General features: G+C 40.1%; 1 protein-coding gene across 6 annotated transcripts in view; it reads right to left on the bottom strand.

Annotated features, from left to right (window-relative positions):
* Positions 1–7,950: 7,950 nt before the first annotated feature.
* The window catches only part of UNC5D (unc-5 netrin receptor D), a 165,395-nt gene continuing 148,462 nt past the window's right edge, over positions 7,951–24,883 (bottom strand). For 4 of the 6 annotated variants that reach the window (XM_075444704.1, XM_075444706.1, XM_075444705.1 and 1 more), the window contains 4 exons: positions 22,931–23,080; positions 17,571–17,735; positions 15,537–15,715; positions 7,951–14,157 (listed from right to left, as the gene is read on the bottom strand). In XM_075444704.1, coding sequence (XP_075300819.1) covers positions 13,953–14,157; positions 15,537–15,715; positions 17,571–17,735; positions 22,931–23,080 — 699 coding nt within the window. In that variant the 3' untranslated portion in view covers positions 7,951–13,952. Of the gene's footprint in view, positions 14,158–15,536; positions 15,716–17,570; positions 17,736–18,034; positions 18,413–22,930; positions 23,081–24,883 lie in introns of those variants that run through there. The other 2 variants (XM_075444708.1, XM_075444709.1) reach the window with 2 other exon arrangements.

The raw sequence follows: 24,883 nt of genomic DNA, 5'->3' as shown, positions 1-24,883 counted from the left end.
TGCAGCCACCAGTGCAGGACTGTGTTCAGTAAAGACATCTTTCAGCAATTCCCCGCTAAAGAAACAGCAGAGAATGCCGCAGTTCGGAGCGCTCGAGCTGTGCCATCTGATCGACCCTCTAGGTCCCTTCTCTTTGATCTGTAAGGCATTACAGGGTGTGCTTTGAAGTGGGATGGGGAGACCGTAGAAGAGGAGTGCTCCTTTCTTTATATTATCAATCATGTATTTTGAAATCAAGGATACGAATCAAACAACTCCTTGTAGCACAGTTCATGCTTCACCATACAGTACTTTTTCCTTCAAGAGGACAGAGTATCTTGATCAAACACTAACCAATATGCTGAATATTTCCAGCACGGCTTTTGGTGTCAGAGTAGGACTTGCCAGTGTAATAGTGGTGGGGCTGCATCTTTTGCAAAGCCTCTCTGATTTTCTAACTCTTGTGAGAGATTCTCCCACACTGGAAAAACAAAATGAAGTTACTTGAGGGCAGATAGTTTTGATGCCACAGTTAAGTATGAAGTTAATCTTTTCTTTAGAGGTGAAGGACAGGGACAGGATTTACAGCCCTCTGAGAGCATTCTGGGTTTCTGGGAGAGCAGTGCTTCCAATGCATTATGAAAGTTTTAATTAAAATGGGTAAAAGTCTATAGTAATATTTTCTTTCTGTCCCGTGGAGGGAGGAAACATAGCATTACAGATGCTTCAACCATGGGAAATGCTAGGGTGTCAAATTGCTGGGTAATTGCAATGTCAAACATTGGTAATCTCTGCAAAATGTAGCAACGCGTCGGTGATTGGGTTTGCTTAGGGTTGGTTGGGTTTTTTACTAGCAAACTTTCTGTGGGACTTGAGGCATTGACCATTACTTCAGGTTGGAATCAGCTAGTGGCTGCTGTTACTTAGTAAATAAAGCTGACAGGGAAAAACGAGCAAACAAACAAAAAGTAAGGGAAAATAGCCTTGAAGCTGTGGTAAATACTGGAATACTAACTACATAAAATCAAACCAATATCTCACAAGTAGAAGAGGAAAAAAAAATGCAAAAAAGCACAAACCTCCTTAGCTGAGGACAGATTGGGCCAGGAGTAGTGTTCTCCAGTGTTGCCTCCTGTCATAACAGAAGGGTTCGAGGATTTGAGTAGGCAACCAAATGGCCTTAAAGCAAAACCAGAAATAAACACATGCAGGGAGAGAATCCATGTCTCTCCTTACCCTTTCTCTGTCTACCGACCAAAGCCATCCTTCCTACCACGTATTCTGTGTTAGCTCCAGTAACAGCTCTCGGGCACATGTGGTAACAAAATCTTCTGGTCTGTGCAGCAGGGCCCTGGGGAAGTCTGATGTCACTAAAGTCTGTGAGCGGTTGAAGCGACCAGCCATGGCTGTAGCTGTGATGGCAGCTCATTGCCTCATTAGTTCTCACAGATTCTGTAATTATTCCTTCTAAATTCTGTGAAGACAGAACAGGACTGAAAATTAGGCAATGGTATGCATTATATGTTAAACTGAAGCACAGTAGCCTTTAGATGAGCTATCACACATTAAATGACCATAGGCTTATTATACTAGATATTTGCTTTACGAAAAGCCTCTAGTCTGTAGGAGGGTGTTAAAATTTACAGGAAATGATGTAATTTTGCGGTTACAGTAAACTTCATAATGCTACAATAATTCAGTTGCAGGTGAATTTTTGGGACTGAACAGCTGCTTTCTTTTGACTTTCAAAGTCTCATTTAAGTGGTGTCAATTGTTCAATTATTGCCTGTATATTTAGGCTTGAAGTAGTAGAAAAGTCTTCTGAAGTGATATTTTGTTGTGGTCGGTCCTTTGTGTTAAAAATATTACCCTAGTTTTTTCATTTTCAGAATGGTTCCCCTTCATGTAACATCTCCCATACTTTTGTCAGCAGCAGAGACGTGGGCATTAGGCTGGTCAAACGTTGACTCCCCTGCTTTGTGACAGCGCTCGGTGCAGAGGGAAGGGGCATTGATTTGTGGTACTTTCCTTAGTAACCATGAAGGCAGTGAAAGGAGGACAGCAGGGTTAAGCAGAAGTTCTCAGTGGAGTGTGACAGCCTGCTTTGTGAGCTGGAGAAGCAGTTCTTGCAAGGCCAGGTTTGAGACCAAGCCATTAGTTTTGGCTAGATCCTGTATCTTCTTTAGGTGGATATTCTGTCTAAATCTCATCTGTTAAGTGGCTTCAGAACACGGATACTTTTGTATGTACAGTGGCTATATAAATTCCTCTCCTCTTCTTGGTCTTCCCCCTCTGAACTTGGGCACTACATGTTTTTGACCACAGTTCCTCAAAGCGCATCTCTCTGCAGTACATTATAAAACTCAACCCATACATTATAAAACTCAACCCATACTATTTGATTTTGGAGACCAAAATGACTTCACGAATCAGAATAGATGGGACGCTCACTGTATTGACTAACATTTATTAGTTGATTGCATTACAGTTTAGATCTCCACCTTCGTTCAGTTTTAGGTTTTATCTTCTTCCAGCAGCGTTACCCAGCTTTCACTATCTTCAAAGGCAGATCAGTGCTTTATTATACTTGAGCTTGGAGCTGACAATCTACCTGTGTTCAAAGCAGGTATCTGCGAACAGCACATGTTTTAATAAGCCTTAATTCTTCAAAAATCTCTAAGTATGTACAAGATGAGGGGAATGAGAGTAATTATAATTTTAATTGCATCAGTAAAGATTACCTCCTGACTCAGGCAGGGGGAAGATACTAATAGTGGGTTAGGTAGCTGATTGTTTAAAAGAAAATGCATTATTCTCAGTATGGTAACAATAATGTCGAGGCTCTTTGCTAATCTCAAGAGTTCATCAAGAAGCTATGGCAGGGAGGAAGGAGGGTGAGGAGGCAGGACAGTACTTGCAGTTGCACAATGTCTCAAGTACTTATTTGCACTAATGCACGGGTGTATTTTTTTAAAGATTAAGAACTCTGCCAGGCTCAGTGCTCCCTCGTGCTTTGTACTGTAGCCCTATACAGACAAGGTGGATAAAATAGAGGAGGAGAAAGGACGCAGAGGGAACCTTGTCCAGTCACTGTGCAGCTGAGTGCAGGGTTGGGAACAGAAGCTGTGGTGGAACACCAGTAGCCTCCAGTCATTTTAGGAACGGCTGTGTTTTAGGCATGCTTAGCAGTGCTAGAAAGTGTGAAATAAATCGGGGGTGTGGATGTGTTTTTCAGGACTAAGGAAGGGGGGCAGTTGTTTAATTTTAGCCACACCTTTTTCTGAATGCTCCAGTGGTCATGCGTCATGGCTTCCCTGACCAGTCACAGTATAGGGCTGTATACTTGGAAGCCGTGTGGACTGAAAATGGTGAAACCTGCATTCCAGTTGTTAGGGTTTTGTTATTTGTGTATGTCAGAAGACACGTAGAGAGGAGGGTTTTATTGGAGTGTACTACTGCTGCCAGTTTGGCTGGAAAAAGGTGGACCTTTAATATACAGTCAGATGACGCTGTAAATACCAGAAGAGGATGATAGGAGGGGAGCTGGGGCTTTTTCCAAAGTGTGCATCTTTGTAAAATGCCAAATGCTGGGTCCTGCACTTCAGTCACAACAGCCCCATGCAGCGCTACCGGCCTGGGGAGGAGTGGCTGGAAAGCTGCCCAGTGGAAAAAGATCTTGGGGTGCTGGTCGACAGCCGGCTGAACATGAGCCAGCAGTGTGCCCAGGTGGCCACCGGCATCCTGGCTTGGATCGGGAATGGTGTGGCCAGCAGGAGTAGGGAGGGGATTGGGCCCCTGTAGTCGGCACTGGTGAGGCCACACCTCGAGTGCTGTGTTCAGTTTTTGGCCCCTCACTACAAGAAAGACATTGAGGGGCTGGAGTGTGTCCAGAGAAGGGCAGCGAGGCTGGTGAGGGGTTGGAGAACAAGTCTGATGAGGAGCAGCTGAGGGAGCTGGGGCTGCTCAGTCTGGAGCAGAGGAGGCTGAGGGGAGACCTGATTGCTCTCTACAGCTACCAGAAAGGAGGTTGTAGCGAGGTGGGTGTTGGTCTCTTCTCCCAACTAACTAGCAATAGGACAAGAGGCAGTGGCCTCAAATTGCATCAGGGGAGGTTTAGATTAGATATTAGGAAAAAATTTCTTTACTGAAAGAGTGGTCAGACGTTGGAACAGGCTGTGCAGGGAGGTGGTGGAGTCCCCATCCCTGGAGGTGTTCAAAAAATGTGTAGATGTGACACGTCAGGATATGGTTTAGCAGGCATGGTGGTGTTGGGTGGACTTGACGATCTTAGAGGCCTTTTCCAACCTATGATTCTATGTTTCTATGATCTGGTTCTCAAATAATTCAACTTTGTGAAGGAAGGAAAGCAATCTAATCTGTCCACCAAGAACAAGAGAGCCATATCTTATAGCAATTTCATAATCAGAATGAAAAAGCAAATTCATTTTATTAATGTAAAATGCCCTTGTATTTTCGGGTACTGCTTCCATTTCTGCTGTACCTGAGTGTCGCAGGGCAGTAGGTGTGGACAGGGGAGCTACGCATGCACGAGGGGCTGCGGCATGTAAATAACAAGAATGCCACCCTGCTTTGTGTTCAGCGGAGACCATCATTCTGCTGCAAAATAATCTGACAGCAGCCTGTACTTGCACTATAATTTCTAAGTGGCTGCTCATTAAATCACAATGCAATGAATTTCTTACAGTAACATACATTATTTCTCTGCAAACATAATTAATCATGAATAATTTTACAATGAATGTCAAAGGCAGTTAACATGATAGTCCTATTTATTATAAAGGGTGGCCATTACATTATATAGTGCATGATATCTTGGATGATAACAACTTAAATGCATGTAATAAAATGTTTGAAGGATATCTTGATTTATAACAGCTTGTCCTAGCATCCCCTGCTATGTATTTATTAATAATACATTTTATAACATCTCGCTTAAGGTGAGTGCCATATCCAGACTCTCATCTTGTCAGGCTAACATATTTGTAGTTGATGCTTAATTGTATGTGTTAATGTGACACAGCAGTAGCCGGAGTGTAGACCATATCCACCCAGAAAAGGGCTGGGTACTATGTCTAGCAGAAAGCTGAAGGTTCTGTCTCACCTTTTAGTCTTTGTTTATGTAAAGATACCATCTGGCCAGGATGGGTATGGCAAGGATTTTAAGGGAGTATGTGTCACTGTTCGTGAGACAGTGAAGTAAGGCTGACAGTAGCTAAATTATTAAAAACAAAAACCAAACCCAAACCTCGCAGTGTTGCAGTGGCCTAATCCAAGGGCCCCTGTCATTCCCAGTGTTTTCTCCCCACACGGTGAGAGGCAGATGTCTGTGCATACGAAGAAGACAGGCCCAGGCAATTCTTGTCTTCTCTTGCCACCTTCCTGGTCAGGTTGCAATGCATCCGTGACAGCTGCTTAGTAATCACAGGCTTTCTGATTGCAGGGCTGAGTGCTCTATTTGCTGACAAGGTATTTCTGTTCTTTTAAGTGGGATCTAAGGTTATGAGCTCATCTGTATGGGGAGGATTAATCAGGACAATGAGTTCTTATCTGGTGCACCTCAGTAAGGGTATTACAAATCAAAAGATTACATTTACATGGTAAATGGAACAGAACTCAGAGCTTTGTTTCCAGTGATAGGGGATTCAAGGTACAACCACCTGCTGAATGTAGCAATGGAGCTAGCTGCATTTTAGAGGGAACTGTCAGTGTATATACATACGCAGAGAGGTTTTGCATCTTCCATCCTGCAAAAAGCCAAATAAAATGTTGTTTTTGCAGTGCAAAGGACAAAGATGTCTTAGTCCTGGAGTAGGGCTTGTACTTTTGTACAGACAAATAAGGCATTTTAGTGAAATGCCTTAAATCACATTTTAGGTAGAATGTAATTGGCATTCTTTGGGTTGCAGTTCAGACCAGTATGGAAGCAGGATGATATTCTTGAATTGTTTCAATGTTGTCAGTAAAGGGTAAACTTCAGTTCTGGTCCTATTCCTGGAGATTTTTGGAGGTTTTCTGGAAAAATGTTCCCAGTACATAGTTTTCCAGCATACACTCCCCATACAAGGCTCACTGTAAAACCAGTGAAGCATCCCAAAGCACTCAGAACATAATGTTTTATCACAGAAATTAAGGTGCAACTCATACAGTAATCTAAGATGTCAGTAAAAGACTCTTTATTCATAAATAACTGATATGCAGTAATTTACGTCTGTACATTTATCTTCAAAAGGCTATAGCCATACAATTTTTGCAAACTCTACATAAAACATCCAAACTGTCCATTATTACTTTTTCAGTACAATATAACACAGCTGTTTGGCATTACCAAATATATATATGTATATATATTTACATATGTACATGTGCTGAAAAAAGAAGCCAGTGCAGCCTTTTCCAAGGAGTCTTTCCCAAGTATTTACTGTACAACATTCAGAATTTACATTGATAGAACAAGGCACAGAAAGTGTGGTATGAAGCCAAGGCCATGCTTTTTATTTAATGTTCTCTCTTCCCTACTCCTTCAGCTTCATACTAAAGAAAGCATTCAAACCTCTGCTCTTTTTTCAGTTCTAAACACACTGAAACTGTGGGGAGAAGCAGGGGGAGGGAAGAATGCTCAGTCAAATGAGCAAGAACCAACATTTTCAGAACCTGTTCACTGCAAAAATAAAGGAGCAGAAGAGAAAATAGGTCTCCCTAGAGGAATACTTGTGGGTTTTTTCTATATATTTTTTTAATTATTATTTATTTTATATTTGATTACATTGAAGTTCCCCTTCCCCTTTTCACCAACAAGGCTGGTCAAGTATTTTGAAAGTTGAAAATGCAATGGAAATTTCTCAGTTGGCTCTAGTCATACATAACACTGTTTTATGTCTCACCAGACTGACCAGCATCACATTTTACCTCATCCAAATTAACCAAAGGTGTACACTTAATGTTTTTGTACCCAGGTATAAACTGAGGTCAGCAGAGTCACAGTGGGCATGAATTTGATTTAGAGGTGGGAGGAGGCAGCTACATCTTCCAAGTCACAAATTATAGGATGTCCGTTTGCTGTTCCCAAATATATACCAGAAGTGTATGTACGCCACCTCCCCTATGTGTGTGTGTACACTGCTTACTGATGCATCAGGGAACTTTGTTCAGTAATAGTGTCGGGGTTTTAGACTGAAAGTGGAAAGAATGCAAAAGTCTACATCTTCATGTAAAAATATTCCTCCCCCCCCCTCCAATTTCAGTGCACAAATGGGGGAAAACCGAAGGAATTGCTTGAAAAGATATCATCACCATAAGGTTAATATTCCAAATTTCAGTATGGGACATACCAGGTCTTACATTTTTTAAACTGCAAAAACAAAGCGTCAATCAGTTCAAAGCGAGGATTTGTTAGGAAACATTCTCGTTCTCTGTAGCAAACACACTTGCTGTTAGATCCATGTCTTCCCCCTCCTGCTGGATCAGATAAAACTTTAACCAGGCTTGGTGCAAAACACCCTTAACTTCACTTTGTGCTACACATTTCCTTTTGGGATTAGACAATAAGATTTATATACAGAGACCAGATAACACAGGGGTTTGACATCTTCTTAAATCTGCAGAAGTACATTCTCAACCAAGGTTATCACACCAGGGGCAGACAAACTAAGTAGCTGCTGACAAAACCACGGTTCTACAGGAGGTGAGTGTCTAATCTCATTAGAGTACAGTACACTACATTACAGGTCAGGGATGGGTCATCTAATCTCCCTATCCCTTAGCTAAATTTTCACAAGTGACTTCAGCGCTAGTTACCCTGTGACAGCAAAGCTACCCACTGAATCCTGGCTCACCTGGATTCCCTTGTAAAGCACAAACCAGTTATTCAATACAACTGAACATCTTATTTAAAAGCAGCTTTTGCAATAGCTTGAAAATTACAATACACCCCTACCCACCCAAGCCCCAGACAAGAAACACTAGTAGAATCTGTACTATTCACCTCTAATACAAAAAATATAGTGGCAAATTCCTAGACATTTATTTTATTTTTGGACAGACCAGTGAACATGGATACTGACGTATCTTTCTTTTACTTGCGGCAATGAGTAAAACATCAGTTCTGTTTTCTGCATTGCGGAGAGTGTTACTATCAAATGATTCTCTACGTGATTCTTTAATCTTAAAGCAATTTATTTTCATCCATGTTGGAAAGGAGACTTTTGCTACGATTTATGCTAGTATTGGCAATGAGAGAAAAGAGCTAGGCTGTGCGTTACTCGAAAATGATTCATGATCTTTTGCCAGCATAGTGAGTTTTAGTTGTTGCTATAGGTATGGCATGTTATATTCCTAGTATTTTTAGTTACTGTACTTGCTTAGGAATCCTTTAAGTAATTTTAACTAGACGGTTTTAACTAGACAGTCATTATATTTCCAAGAAAGGATATATGTGCCATTTTACACACTGCTGCGGAAAAACCGCCAGCCTCTTCTGAAGCAGGAATTGTCTTAAGGGAGTAATTTTACCGAAGCATACACCCCAAATGAACAACCCACAGGAAACACTATTCAGCAGGCTTAGCATGAAGAAGGTTCTCAGTGAATAATATGAACCATTTCTACTGCTGTGTAAAAAGTGGGAGAAATTCCTAGGTATAGTTCAGATTAGTAAAAGAAAGGCTAGAAAGATTGCTTAAATCTATGTTTTATAGGCAGAAATAGACTGGGGAAAAAAATTCAAATCATGAACAGAAGTCCACAAAGTTCCTCACTTGTTTTAGCTTCACTGTATATATAAGCTGTAGTTTTTGTAGTGGAAAATACTGTCTGGAATTGATCCATTACTGTATGTTAAAATTCTCGTATAGCACTATCTTTCAAGTGAAAAAAAGAATGGACCTTCAGTATGCTGTTAGTACCATGTAGTCCTACAACAAGATCCCTGTTTTAGTGATACAGGCTGAGGAACCTTCGCTGTTAACCTGCTGAAAGCAAGCTGTGCACAGGCCCATGGAGGAGGAGAGCCACTGTTGTCAGAGATAAAAATAATAACAAAAATAGGTCCCTGTATGTTAAGAGACTTGTGTCAATATCTTTTCATCTAATACAAAAAAACCCAATAAAATTTCTGTGGGAGTACATCTTTGTTTTATGAGCCTTGCACTGGTAAATGAAGTTTGAATTTAAATCTACAGAGCAGGGTTCCTTTCCTTGTGGCTTAAAGGATTTTAACGTAAACTAGTAAAAGCAGTGTTGTAAAAACTGTAAATTAGCTTTGCGATGCTGCAGTCTGGTGGAGCTGTGAAGTGCACCATTTTGGTGACAAAATTGTAAGTCATTTTTAAAATGCAACTATTAGTCTTAAATAACTCACAGCACAGAAATATCTGGGAAAAGTGCTCAGGAAGGTGGAAATACACTACAGCAGGTTCTTTGGTGATGTAAAATCAAACAGGCGACTTCACCATCTCAGACTCGGGACAGCCAGATGGAATCTCAAGTATGTAACATTGCTTTTGGCTTTCTTTTACTTTCTAATTTGTGAAGAGATTTTCAAAATTACTTTTCCAAAGTCATGATTTATAAAATAGAGGAAAGGAATAAATTTTTAATTTCTGGCCTCTAATCCTGCTTCAGATGCTCCTTTACATCTGTGTTTTGGATCAAATCATGTATCTATATATACAGATCTCCAAAAAGTCTTTTAAACATAGATGTTAAAAATGTGCTTCTGGAATTTTAAGATTACTAATAATGTTGAACATATCTATTTATATAGCATTTGCATACGAATTCAAAATTATCATTCTGAAATAATACTGTATTGCAAAGCATACTTACAGCAGGCTTGTGGGGGAGCTGGCAAAGTCAGCTGCTTTCTATGGTGGAAACTAGGAAGCAAACGTTTAACATATTTTACTTGTATTGTTTTGCTGCTTGTTAATGGCAACAAATGGTAACAAATTCATGTTGCTGCCTCATTTATATGGCAGCAGAAGCATTTACCTTAAAAACTTTTAGTTTCTCCGTTTCGAAAACCGGGACTGTGCATAAAAAAGGGAGAACTGGCATAAGCCTCTATAAGTAAAAGTGCTAAGTGCTATTAATATCATCCCACGATGCTAACACAAACCAACGGAAAGAGAGCATCTGCATTATCTGACATATCAGGTAATCAACAGATGCAGTGGGGAGGAAGGGAACAGAAAAAAACCATAGCCTATTTTTCCACTCAAAAGTCTACCTTTAGCTCTTATGGTCCAGTTACTGCCTACCAATATCCATCATTAGCATGGAGAACAAATAATTTAATGATTTTTTTTTTTTTTAAATGATTGACATCATCTCTGTCACCTCAGTCTTTTTTTTCAGCTACACAGTTTTTCCTCACAAATTTTTTCTGGATGTTCAGGATGTATAAGCTTGAGTAATTTGCATAGTAAAGTCAGTTACTGTATTCTCAGGTGTCCTGCACTCTCTGGCAGGTGTTTCTTGTGGTTTTATGCTATAGCAAGATCTTAATCCTCTGTGATTGATACTGAATGTGGGAAGAGCAAGACATTGAGAAAGTGGAGGAACTGCGGGATTTAGCCTGCGTGCCTGTTGAAAAACAGGTTATTGGTCATCCATCTCCAAAAAGATACAGAACTAGAGATCATACAGAGAATTACAGCAAGAATGCTCAAAGAGGGAGAATAAACCAGGGGTTTTCAGCCTTGACAAGAGAGTGAGCGGAAATGAAATGCGAGAGAAGCCTGTAAAAGAATGCATAATATGGACAAGGTGATTTGGTAACAGTTGCTCAGTGCTCCTTACTACGCAGAACTAGGGGAGCCCAGTGCAATTGCTAGGCAGCACGAGTTACACAAAACGAAAGCTTGGAAGGGAAGGGCTGTTTAAAAGAATGCAAAAGAAGATTGCGGCACTTGTTTCTCCTGGAATATCGTTCATCAAGGCCAAGTGTTTCAGTGGGTTCAAAAGGGATTAATCCATTTGTCGAAGGACAGCATCAGTGATTCTTAGGCACAGTGGTCCAGATGCAACCCCCTGCTGAGGAAGTCCTTTAGTACAGGGCATGTTTCTTGCACTGTTTCCCTAAACTTTCAATCCTGGTCACTATTAGACATACCATACAGGACAAAATGGATTGTCACCTGACATAGTATGGCAGTTCTTACAAGACTCGGGTGTACAGGTAGATAAGCTCACATTAGAAGTGTAGGCTAGAGGTTTGGTTACTGCTTCAAACTCCATTCCAATGGGAGAAAGGTAAATAAGTAGTATTCTGGCATTTCTAGTCCACTTAAGCAATACGGGAGCATCGAATCAGTAATAGGTTAGAAAAAGTCAGAGGTACTGACAAAACTAAGATCAGTACTGAGGAAGCTGCTTCAGCAAAAGTGAAGAAAAACAAGGAAACAAAACTTAAAGGGACACAACAATATTCTATTGAGCAGTGTAAAATTAAAATCTTACCTTAGGCCCAAAACTGAACGGTTTCTCTTCTGGTATTGTAAGAAACTTTGACATTTATTCCTTTTCAGTACCTTAACTCAGACACTAGGCTTCACTGGATTTTGGATCTAACGTGGGTGTTGGTGTACAACCCAGACCCCTTCAGTCGGAAGGCCCGCTCAGAGGTACTTTGGAGAAGCTCCAGTCAGTCTAGACAGCTTCTGGCTTCTCCCTCTCTAGGCTTTACTGCGCGTTCAGTAGGCAGAGCTGGGTGTCGCTGTAAATAGAGGTTTTTCAAAGCTACCCAAGTCTTGGGAGTAAACTCTGTGCGTTTCCTGAGAAAAAGCTTGAAGGTCTGAGCTCCATACAGCAGCTCTTTTTGACCCCATATGCTGTGTGTGTAGTGCACGTATATTTGGAAAACAACAGGAGAAAATACATACAGCTCTTTGGAATGACATGAATACATCACAGCACCTGCAGGGTGCTTAGGTCTTTGTTGTGGTAGCCAACCTAAGCTAGTTTGAAAATTAAAACTGCATTTGAGGAGAAGCTGAGAACAAATTAACTGCTGGAGAGTGACTGTAGCTGGTTTCCCAGACAACAACAGCTCACTAAAACTCCACCGCTTCTCTGTGGAAAAATTTTAATTCATGACATTTTGTCCAATGAAGAACAGGTTTCTGAGGAGGAGGACTGGAAGTCACTAGAAATATAATTCAAACACAGCTAGAGCTATGTGCTGCTGAAAACAGTGACAGCTTGCTGCCAAATAAGCTGGTATTTTTGTCTCAGTCTTAAATATGCTTGCAGCCATTATGATTTCCCATTGCAAACAGGAACTCTCATGTCAGGCTGGATGAAATACTGAAGTGCAGAAAATGTTTGGGGAAGTCTAAGTATTTATAAGTCTAAAGACTGTTCCAGCCTGCTGAGCTGGGAAAGCAATGAAATTTGCTTGTACACGCTGATCTGAAATTGCAAAGTCTTACATAGAGATGTTCATCATACTTTTCAGAACTGGAATCCCAGGTAAATAGTTTCAGATTATTACAGATGTGCACACTAGGTACCTACCCTTTGGCCTGTCGTGCTGCTCTCGGGCAAATACAGGGGTAAAAAAAATCCAGAATGCTTGTTTTCAATTTCTTGCATTTCCATAAAGCTCCTACAGTCTTGTTTGTATTCCTGTTTTATACTGATTGTGTTCCTGTCACCAAAATAGATAGCCTAGGGCCAGAGCTAATGAGCACCTTGACTAATTTTAAAGAATATATGAGTAAAAATAATCATTTTATTTGGCTCAGTTACCAGTTCCACTAGGACACTCACTCACAGTGACAGCTCTCTTTTTGGTTCAGTTGAACTAATAAATTATTTTTGTATGAAATAGATAACAAATGAGGAGAATTCTCTAGCTAGATTCTGGTTTTGGTGGTAAATGAAACACATTTACAACTAAACCAAGTGTAACACAGCCAGCTTCATATCTAGTGAAATTTCCAAATTGTACGATAAAATCAAGCCGATTTTTAGGAGTAGCATATGGGGTTTAGTGTTTCAATCTGAAACTAAATCAAAATTAAGCTGTGCTGATTGACTTCACCTTTACTTTTTAGTTTAGCCTCAGAACATGAAGTAATAAAAAATCGTGTAAATTTGCTAAAATAGGGCTGGCAATTTCCTGTGTTTTATTTGGTTATTTAAATCCACCCCCAAAGAAACATTTTTGACTAGATGAAAGTTCGCAGACTGGGAACTTTAGAAAATTTCTCTCACGCATGCACACACACTAATTTCACAGAACAGGGTTTTGTTCTGTCATTTCAGTAATGGAATAGGCAGGAAAGCTCTGCGGCAAATGTACATTCATTAAGTGACTGATTTTTTTAAAATAAATTGTTTGGCATACATGTATCAAATAGTTCTGAGATCTTCTAATTCCTCAAACATCTGAACAGGACAAGGCCAGGTTCTCAATTTTTCTGTAGCAGATACAAAGCGACAACATGATGCTCTCAAATGACATTTTAAACCCACTCTTAAAGTGTGGTAAGTTAGAGATGCAGGACAAAGGGGAGTCAAGGCCCCAAGAAGATAAACCTTTAAACTAGGATTAACCTCTAGTGCCTCTAAATATTCACTATCATATTTTCTGATTTTCACTAGGCATTATATTAGCATTATGTTTCCTAAATACATTATGTCATAATATTTACCTTTTATGGCTCTGTATCTCACTCCTTCCTGCCCCAGGAATGATAGATGTGTAGTTTTGTTGACATTAAAACGTGAATTTTACATGAGAGAGGACAGGGAGAAGCTTGTGTTTTCCTTATTAGTGAGATGATTTTTAACAGGGCTGCTTCTGCTCCTCCAACTGAAAACTGCGCTGTGGAAACGAGTGTCTGTTTCCATACACCCAGTGTGCAGAAACCCTTATCTCCTCCCTGCCAAAGAGATTCTCTAGTGTACTAGTCAAAGCTGGCCATCGGTTCTTGAATGGAAAAAAGTGACTAAAGTCCATTTTGTCTGCTGTAGTTGAAGTCAGGCTCTTCAATCTCAGTTTCTGTTATGTCTGAGATTGTGGAGTGTGTCCTTCCTATTTCTTCCAGGGCACAGGCTAGGGAGTCGAGGTCGCCATCGTGTTGATGTCGGGCTTCCCAGAGGTCCAGAATGACGGCAGATGGACTGCTTTGTGTAGCAAAATAGGAGAGATTCCTAAAAGCAGGGGAGAAAAACGTGAAACAAAAAGGATGCGGAACAGTATATACTGAAGCTACCTTGAGTGTGAAAGTGCTCTCTGTTGTGCCTAGCACTACAGATGTGTTTCAAAACCAAAAAACCTTCAGCAAGACCTAGATAAGATGAGTGGAGGGAACCCTCAAGAGCACACACACTGCTGCATCTATTCTTCAAATGTCACTTGCTCAGTTTAGCAGAGGCAGGATGAGCGAGGGACTTGTACATTCAGAGGTACATAAAAGCTGGCCAGCAGTACCATCCTATATAATTCAGAAAACAAGTCAGTTCTGGAAAGTAAGCTCTAGTAAGCTTAGGAAGCATTTGTCAGGGAGAGGAATTACATAACTTAAACTGATGCTTGTGATTATGTGAAGATATGACGTCTTTTAATTTGTAAATTTATATTTTATTAATTTGTAGGTTTTAGGACTTTGCAGGGGTGATATTTGCAAAGAATTTGGTAAAACAAAATGTTTGTCTTAAACATGTTACGCTCTAACTCCTCCTATCTACGAGCTTTGGACATAAACATCCAAACAAACATATTAACTTCACATTCACAAGGATAAATGTTATTTATAGCATTTGTATTACATATGGACACAGATCTATAAATACAGGAAGAAACAGATAAACCTGTAGCACAGAACAGGAAATGTAAGTATTCCTCTACCCTCTTAGGAACAGATTTATGGCGGTGGTGACAATCAGAAAATATTTCTGTGAGTGAATTGCCTCCACCAATTTAATTTAGCCGAGCAGAAAAAGCAAAATAAGTAGTAAATTAGTTTTTACAGCATCCTTCAGTTTTAATAATCATAATATTATTACTTCTAACAGTAGAGCATTACTTTCTTTTCTAAATATGCCTTTTCCTTAAAAAAAAAAAAATTCTGCAAAATGTGTCATTCCTTTTGGAATACAAAATCCGTAGATAGAAGCCAAGGCAACAGGCCATATGATTTTTTTTGAGAGAACGTGCAACCTCCTCAGTCCTTTAAACCACTGCTTTCATAGTACGCAACAGTGACAAAATCCTTCTACAGTCTTGTACTTGACTGAGACCCCGCTCTTGGGGGTGTTCAAAGCAAAGGTCCAGTGCAGAAGGACGGACTGACCTTAGAGGCAAACCTCAGGTGGGACGGGGCACGCAGGTTTATTCCGAGGAGGAAGCAGTTCCTGTTCGCAGCTGCCAGTCGTATAGAAAAGCACGTACGAACTACACCTTGTCCTTGAGAATATGTTAATTACCATGCACACATCATACCAGCAAACAAACAAAAAAATCCGTAACAGCAGCAAATTATTCCCATTGTATATGTAAATGTTCACCTTCCAAAACTGCCTTCCATTACCTGTTAATGCTGTTTTTTTGTGCTAACATCTGCCAGTCTTTGCCTTTGGCATTGGGCGTGTCAAACGTCGCGCAGATTCGTTGCCTAATGGAGTAGGGGATCTTGAATGCTTTTGGACCCATCTGCGCAGGGAAGTTGCTGTCATCATGTGCAAAGAAAGTGATGGTTTCTCTTTCATTCTGCACAGAATATAAAAGCAAAGCAGTCGGTCAGGGCACCAGGCTTTCTGTCTGCCTCGGGTCTGTAGGTGCGTTGCTTTAGCACGGAACAGAGCCCCACCATACGCTCCTCCTCAGAGACGGGGGCCAAGACCAGGTTTCTGCACAGGCTCTTCCAAACGAGAAAAGCTGGGAGTGCAGTTCTGAACTCTTTTTGCTGCCATGTCACGCAGGGAGCCTGTCTGCATGTGCCTATTGGTGTATCAAGCCTGCTTTTGGAGGAAGAATCAAACCTGAGCCTGAGACTCCAGCTAGAGTTTGTAGAATTGACAACAGAAAATCAAATAACTAATAGGTATTTTTCTTTTGTGAAGATTTGTGAAGGAACATCTAGAACATCACAAGCACCTGTGTATAAAAACACTTGAAATAGTGTCATTTTCCTTCTACAAATTTCTTATTTTTGTTTATTTTTGTGTTACAGATGAAGACCAGTAGAGCAGTGATTGGTAGATGGAATGCCACTAAAACATATGGGATTCTAAATCTTTAATTGCTTAAGCCTAAAATGTGGACACATAAATCCCTCATTTGTGATTTTTTTTTTAAACACTTACATTCTATAAATACCTCAATTCTTCCATATTAAAAATCTCTTTGAAATCCAGGTCCTTTTGTAGATCTGGCCCATTCTTCTCCTATGATATTATACCAGTCTTGTGTAATGAAGTCACATTTCCATGGATTATTTGTTTCAGTGCAATGCAGCATAAATATTAAATAACAATGATGCTATAGTCTCTTCATATAACATTTATGACACATCCCAAAAGTCATCCATGCAAAGGAACAGCGGTGCTGTAGACAGATCGCATGGTCTGACTGTTTAAATTAAGTATGCAGAACACTAGCAGATTTTCATACCCTGCACATGTGAGATAAGCTACTGCTACAAGGTTAGTTCAGGGAATTGTAAAGCAATGAGCAATTCAAGTATTCAGTTGTTATTTGTATATTTATTTTATAGTCAGATTACCCTCACTCTTCAATCACTTTTTGAGATAGGCATGAGAAAGCCTTCCATACCAGCAAATCCATTTGAAGACAGAATTGTAACATGCTCTGGGGACTTGTGGATGAATAGGTCTCTTTAAAAAAAAAAAGAGAGAGGGGGAAAAAAAACGCGGCAGCAGCACTGTATTGATTTATATAGAGCCTGACAGAAGTTTTTTATGAAATAAAAATGAAGAACCGGAAAAACACTTGGCCGTATTCTGAAAATGTTTTTATACATCTTTGTTTAAACAAAGGATGTTTGTGGTTTTCTGATTTAGTTGCTCCATTCTCTGCACAGTGCATTTAGCAACGGGCGTACCTCTTTAACCCAGCAGTATGTATCTGGATTAACCAACAAAGATGCTCAGCAATCTAAAAAAAGCAGCTCAAGTTTTCATTGCTGTAGGACACATCACCAGCCTCTTTGACTACATGTTTGTTCTCTTTCACCTGTGAGCACAGCTATAGTCCTAGCAAGACATTCTGTGCGTACAAAAATGCGCTAAGAAGTGAATAGTGGGTGGCCTAACAGCATACAGGCAATCCATCTATTGTCGACTCTCAGTGCTCTGTAAGCTATTCAGAAACTTTTTGCACAAAAACTGTTACCACCAAACTCAAAACCAAATTATTTTTAGCGTTTTAGAAGCACTGTATTTTGCTTTCTGCTGGAAATGGAACCTGTAAGGCTTTATATACTTGTTACAGGTTTGAACGGGGCATAAGAAACTGCACAGAGATAGAAAGGAGAAAAAAGAGGAAGGATCATGTCCCATACTACAGAGCAACTTAACGAAACAAAAAGGAGAGAACACTTCACCTCTAGAATGGATGTCTGGATCTGTAAGATTTGCTCATGACCCTTGACTTGCCGGACGCAGATCTTGCAGGACAGCTGTGTAGTTGCGGGCGTGTAGCGCTCCAGCGAAAAGGCACAGTGCAGCGGCTTCTGGCTGCTGCACCACACGCGGGAGAAGGGGACTTCCTGCGAGGGGAATGTGTCCGCGGGCACGGGGAAGCAGGCGTGAGAGAGAGAGAGAGAAGTTGTGACAATTGCAAAATAGGATTAAAAAGCCTTTATTTTTCTCTGCAATTTGTGTTTTTCTTAACATCCCTGCAAACTCAAAGCAGGACAAAACTAATAAACGATGATTCAATTGATAAATACTAAGATGTTACATTTACTGAAAGCTTAGATTTAATTCAGTGACACAAATGATGAGAGACTCTCATCTAAAATGAAACAAGAAAGATGCACTTCCCTTTGCCGCCTCCTAGGCAGGGATCAGAACTCTAATCCGCGTCTCCTTGCCATCACCTTGTACTACAGAATCCAAAAAAGGGAACTTCCCATCAAGAACTGTACTTCCTCTGTAAGTTAATGCAGCATAGAGCATGACAGCATATTTTCTGTATTTATGTTCCATCCAAATTTAAAAACACCCACCTGCCTGGGGAGTCACGTGCAGCCCACTGCACATCATTGGTCAGTCTCAGTCTTACTCCTTAGTTTCATCCTCTTACATCCTGTGACTACTTTCAGTGACTCCTCTACTTCAGCCAGGGACAGTTTATGGGATGAATGCCCTCATCAAATGCTATATAGACAATTGCAGCAATTAATCATCAGAGATTTCTGGCATCTCTGGTTGCTTTGAGTTCCTAAAAACGTATGGAAATAGACAGGAGAAGTACATCGGGGGCAGCTAACTTCTGTTACATGATTGCTTTGTAAATACCAAAGTTCTCTTACTGGTCTCCTCTCTTTATGCTTTCAGAAAAAGGGTTTTTTTATTATTTCCAAACTATCATCAGCTATAAACCCGCTATGGTGTTCTACATTGTAGCCGTGAAGGCATGTAAATAGTAAAAACAATGAAACCAAACATGTTCTCTATTAATTTCAAAATATTGGAAAATACTGTAGAATTGGCAACCTGGAGAATAATGTAAAAGGGAGAAAAAGACTGATGTTAATATTTCATTCTATTATATCTTAGCATTCATCCATATGATTATGGGACCGCATTAAACAGCTTCAATGAGCACTTATTCTAAGACAAGAAAACTAGTTTCAAGGTTTTTACATTAGGTTTTTTATGGGAGGATTATGAAATTTCAGATGACTGTCCCTTTTTCATGCACTATTCTTAAATTTTGGAATTTATTTGAATGACGTGAAACTGACCCTCCAAAGATAACAGAATAATTACTATACGCAAAGTTAATCTGGGCATGCATTCTGCTTGCATTTTTCAGAGCTTTCTAAAGGGTTAATAAATTACATAGATAAGGACATAAAATATGCTGCCTATAGGCAGCTATAATTCCTTCAGTATTTAATAATGACAGTTATAACTGAGGGACCTGCCAACTAGCCACTTGCCATAATTAGCTGTTTAAATCAAGTAAACCATGCACTTAAGTCTTATGATGAGTTTATATATGGAAGCTCACCTACGAGCTCACAGCTCAGAAAACATGCATTTCTTCATTCTTGCCTTCCTACAAGCAATTTTTATTGGATTTAGGTTGCAGTCTTTTCTATTTCCCTGAAGAAATTAACTGTGCACTGGTAATCTGAGAATATACAGCTTCAAAGATCAGCCTCATCTTATACTTTAAAGTACAGTCAATACTAAACTTGGGAAAATACTGTCGTACTCGTAGCTGAGATGCAGTTTACTGCTTCTTAAGAGCGTCTCAGCCTATCTGTAATGATGCACTAAGTGCTAATGATGAGCTCTGCCTTTAGATCCTGAGTTGGTAGCAGTAGCAAGGTACTAACAGCGATAAAGAAACATTAGCAAAATATTAGAAGTGGAGCAACTGTAATTAGATTTTTCCAGAGTAATCATCTCTGATTTCATTCAGAGTGGAAGAATCACTCAGCTGAAAAGAATTACATGAAACATAATACAGGGGGGCAAAGCATGGTGGAACGACGAGTGTTTGAAGTATTCCAGAAATGCTTTCAGTTTTATTCTCCCTTATAATTAAGTTCCTAGCAGGCAGAGGGAATGTAAATCATCTCACAGCTACAGACAGACACTGGATCCTCCAGCAGACCCAAGATGCTAGGAAGACAGCTGCTTTTAACCCCCAAACGTGCCTGTCTGGCTTCTTCACATGCTCATCACAGCCTGCTCCTGCTCTGACACCCAGCCGGTTTCTAAGGGTTCCCCTACTGCGCGTCAGCGTGTTCACATGCTCATCACAGCCTGCTCCTGCTCTGACACCCAGCCGGTTTCTAAGGGTTCCCCTACTGCGCGTCAGCGTGGCGGGAAGGACGCCGAGCACTCAGCAGCTGCGCCGGCATGATGGCCCGGCAAACAAACGCATGCAGCGTAGTCTAGAGAAATTCTGACTGCCACCTGCCATTAACTGCTTTTATGCCGCAGTTTTACATGATGATGTGATCATTTGTTCAAGCCTTAAAGCAAGAGCTTTACTTATCTGAGAAATCATTAACATAAATCCTTCCTCATCATATGGTCTCATAATGGTGTCATTGAGTGGACCAAACAGACAGTTATGGAATAGGCTCTTTTCAGTTGTGCTTCATAACCAGAACAGCCAACTTGTTTTTAAAGTGTGGCACGTAGGGGAGAACACAAGTAAACACTGAAAGAAATTCCACATGAAGAAATAGATTATTTTATATATAAAGGGGCTGGAACCAAATCAGAGCTGTCAACAGAACTGGGACACTTCACAAAACATTTCCCTAAGAGGGAAATACAAAGCTAATGTAAGTTGTTCTGCAGTTTCTGTTAGAAACAATTACTATATTTCTCAGCTGTCCAAGTCATCCAAACTATACTCAATTATAAAATGTAAATATTTCTTTGGCTTCAGTATTGGCACTGTGTCAGACCATTCTGTCAGCAGGGGTTCTGCAGCTGCTGCTTTTTAACCCTGAGAGGCTGCTGAGAGAACGGGTAAGGTGCCTGCTGCCGCAGCCCCCTCAGCAGCTCTGCCCTTCTGTGCCTGCTGTAAAGCGAGCACAGCATGGAAGTGTTCTTCTGTAGGTCATGCCTCCCTCATCTGACTTTTTATTTTTTGTTTTTATCTTGCAGCAATAAATTTAATAGCTACTTTGGACTGTGCCACTTGCATTAGATTGAGCAAAGTGAGGTCCTGGAAATGCGTGAAGATTAACACAGAGAAATTTGCATTGGCTATCATGTCTTGTTTTAACAGCACCCCGCAGTTCAGTTTTGACTGCAAACTCTAGACTATTACTTACCAAGAGAGAACAAAAATACCTGGGTTTGATATACCACAAGCAATATATTTATTCATCGAAGTTGTACACAGCATTAAGAAAAGTGCCGAACCACACACAAAGTATTTTGAGGCCTCTGAGTCGCTCTCAGAACTTTGCGCGCACCAGGGACTCACAGCCAGCACAGGAGGTAATGCCCCAAAGAAACAGCTTTGCAGAAATTATCAGGCAGAAATAATGCTCCCTGAATTCTTAGCTACAAAGAAACATGGAGGCTAGAATGGCAAAACCTCTTTCTTTGGTCAGCACAGCAAGTATTGTTTTCTGCAGGCCATTTTTCTACTTTATCATGCTCTTATCACTTCATATTCTTTGGGTTCTTCGGGTCTGCTCCTCTTACGTAGTTGCACTGCCTGTCTGCAGTGGCCTTAGCGAGCAATGCGAGCAGTGATCTCTACCGTGTCCAGCACAGGGGAGTGAAAGCGCTCATCTCTGAACAGTGTTATATTCTAATACTAGAGCTATTTAAACAAGTTGCTTTGCTGCAAGAAAAGTTTAGGGCATTTTTCACCAATGTGGTGGTTTTGAAGCAGTCACCATGGCAACACAAGTTCAATTCAAACTTTCCTGACTTTTTTTGTCTCGTACACTGGACATTTAACCAACACACAGTCTGTGTGATGGGCCTGTCAAAGGTGTTTTGGCTGCCTTCTAAAGCAGTCAGAACAGATCGACATAGGATAATGCTACATGCATTTAGTTCAAACCGATCGAATGGCTGTTAGAAAGCAGTTTCCAGAAAACAGACTTTCTAAATGGTACTTTGAGGTTGAATTTTCATCTATCATACAGATTTATTCTCTGGGATAGGACAAGGGATCAAGAGACAATAAATAAGTTGAAGTATGGAGCTGTGGTTATAATATAGTGTGAGGCAAAATTCCATTTGTTGTATTAAGAGAAATCTCCCATGATTTTCTTTACTGCTCAGGAAGCTACTAGTTTTGATAGGTATTTGGTACAGTAGCAGGGCATCCTAATACTGATCGGTTTGTCTTTTAAAATGCACTTAAGTGAGCAGAATAAACATAACACTTAAAAGCAAGCAGTTCTTCATATGAAGCTGAAAATGATGCAGTTTCTTTCAGTTCTTAAGTTGTAGCATAAATTATCCTTACATTCTTAATGATCTAAGAATGTATCTGGAAGTAGATCAGGGTCTCTAAATTTCAGAGCCCATTACACTCCTTTTTTGTAGAACATGGCAACACATCTAAATCAATTTTTTTGCCAAAATACTGAATGACAGATAACGGTCTCTCTGTATGCTTCTGGGGAAAGGGAGATTATATAGTCTAATTATAAGTTCTGTATTTTAAAAGACCAGCCCACTCTATGTGCCAGCACATTGCTTATAATTTCCAGTAACCAATATACTTAGCAATTCTTCTTTTGTTTTGATTTTTACTTTCCTGTCTTCAACAGCCTCTTGAATTAATGTAGTACAGAAAAGATAATTTGTGCTTCCTCATTTCTAATTCTTATATATACGTGCTGTACTTTGAACTCATGACATTTAAATGCAAGCATTTAAATGTCATTTTCAGCCATATAGTCATAGTTATATCAAAATCGGAATGACAAAGATATGAAAAACATCTTAATGAGTGATAAATTTTAACAAGAATATAGGCCTTCCATTGGAGGCAACTGGAATGAGGTAAAGTACAAGCCTGCACTTTTGTAAAATGAAAAATGTAAAGCATTCTGTTATATGTGAAATCTGTATTTGTTAAAATCATAAGGCAATGCATTTTTCTTGCATACTCAAGAGATTGAAACCACACCTTTTGAAAGAAAAGGGACCGTTGTCTTATTTGGGTTATGCCCATACCAGTGAAAATTCTCACTTCCTCTGAATTCAGATGTAAACAAATAAAACGGACAAGTACCTGGCACGCAGTAAATGGTTTAATTCTCCAAAGGAATGGAGGGATATCAAGGACAGATATCTGAAGACTGAAGGTATTCCCTCTGAAATGCAGAAGTTTTGGTTCCTCCAGTAATTGTCCTCCTTGGAGTCTTTCATCTGAAACCACTTCCTGCAGTGGTAGAGGAGGAAAGAATATTTTCAGTATTAGGAACAAATACCAAACCTAATGGAAATTGGTCTTTATGGAAGGTGCCTAGTGCACCCACAGCATTCGGGGTACAGCAGTGGAGTAATTCTCTCATGGGCCAGACGATGGGCGCAGGCATTTGTGTTTCACCACTGGATTGAAAGGAAGGTTCGGCATTGTCAGCTCTATTTTCATCTACGTAATGATGGTACTTGTGGCAGTGAATCATCTTGTTGGCTACCTTGGTATCAACACCCATGTAACTTCAGGCTAGGAGCGCAGTCCTTGAGAAGGAAACTTTAAGGGTATTGCAACACAGTAGTGGCTGTCTGCACATTCTGGGGTTTCAAGTCAAAGCCAGTCAGTTTTCTTTTCTTACTGAAAGTTACTCACATTTCATTGCTACTGTTTTATTGCATCCTACAGGATCACGATTACGAAGGAGAAGTTTACCAGCAGTTCATTACCCAGAGCGCTCTCTAACAGCAGCACGAAGCAAGACTGTGTCAGCCCATTTCCAGGTAAAGCTATCTGCCTCCACAGAGGAAAATGGAAACTGGTTAACCTGTTACGTGGTTGTAATTTAGTCCCTCTCCTCTTCTGGAATAACATAACTCCCCTCAGTATTTTCATTAGGCTTTTGAATAAAAAACTCCTACAGGTTGTGTCTAGTATTCCTTAAACTCTTGACATACAAAGCTCAGTGAGATATTTACTTAGAGGACTAAAAGGAATACAGACCACATAAGGCATGCTTGGCGAATAATCTGCTCGGTTACAGATGCAGTCAAGAGCAGTTTTGGCGAGAAAGTACTCCCAGGACTTTAAAGAGCGCTGAAAGAAACCCACCAAGTGTACACATTAGACAAAATGCTTCCGTTTCATTTCTCCTCTCTTGGACATTTTCAGAATTACCGGACAAGACCCTGAGCAATCTTGGAACGGCTGACTTGGAGCAGGAATTTGCACTATAGCCCTCTAGGGGTCTGTTCCAACCTAAATTTTTATATAATTCTGTGAATTTAAAACATAGTAGTAAAAAAATCACCCTTGCCTGTACTTACACAGTGTTTATTCCTATACTGTTACAGTAAAAATACTAGTGAGGAAGGAAAGCTTGCAGAAGTCTTTAAAAAATCAGCTAGGAAGCAGTCTTTCAAAATTACCTTTTTTTATCCACATACATCGTATAAAATCTGTGTGCATCGCACAGGTTTAGTTCTTGTCAGTAGCAAAGGTATTGTTAGAAGAGCTACTGGAATCATTGTGACCTTCTGAAAATGTAATGACTGCTAGAGCTTCTGAAACTATAATAATGGATTTCTATTATAAACCGATTTACAGGCATTCATTTTGTTTTAACTCCTGATGGCTGGGTTTATATGAAAGAAGGAGTAAGAAGAGAGACTTTAGTTCTTGATTTTCAACTGCAAAGGGAGTAGCTGATTTCATAACTATTTTCAAAATTCCCTGAACGTGCTGGAATTTCTTTTTAAATGTACCATAGTCGTATAAATATTGCCCTACATTTAATAATGCATATGGTCCTTAATTCCACAAGCATCAGCAGGTCTGTGGCAAAATACAAAATACAAAGACTTGGTTCTTTTATCTTTTGAGAGCCAAGGGTTTCCCAGCACACTAGGAACTGCCTAAAGGGCCAAGTCATCTGTTGACAATTAGGGCAAGTTTTCACATAAGGACAAAGTGAAAAATGAAGGAACTCTGTATCTCACGTAGAACTGCACTGTAAAGGATTAACAGCATCAAACAAAACTTGGTAAG

The sequence above is a fragment of the Opisthocomus hoazin genome, chromosome 28, assembly GCF_030867145.1.
Source record: "Opisthocomus hoazin isolate bOpiHoa1 chromosome 28, bOpiHoa1.hap1, whole genome shotgun sequence".
In the NCBI taxonomy this organism is placed as follows: Eukaryota; Metazoa; Chordata; class Aves; order Opisthocomiformes; family Opisthocomidae; genus Opisthocomus; species Opisthocomus hoazin.
The sequence above is the reverse complement of the archived record's forward strand: the minus strand, read 5'-3'. Positions and strand labels throughout refer to the sequence as shown.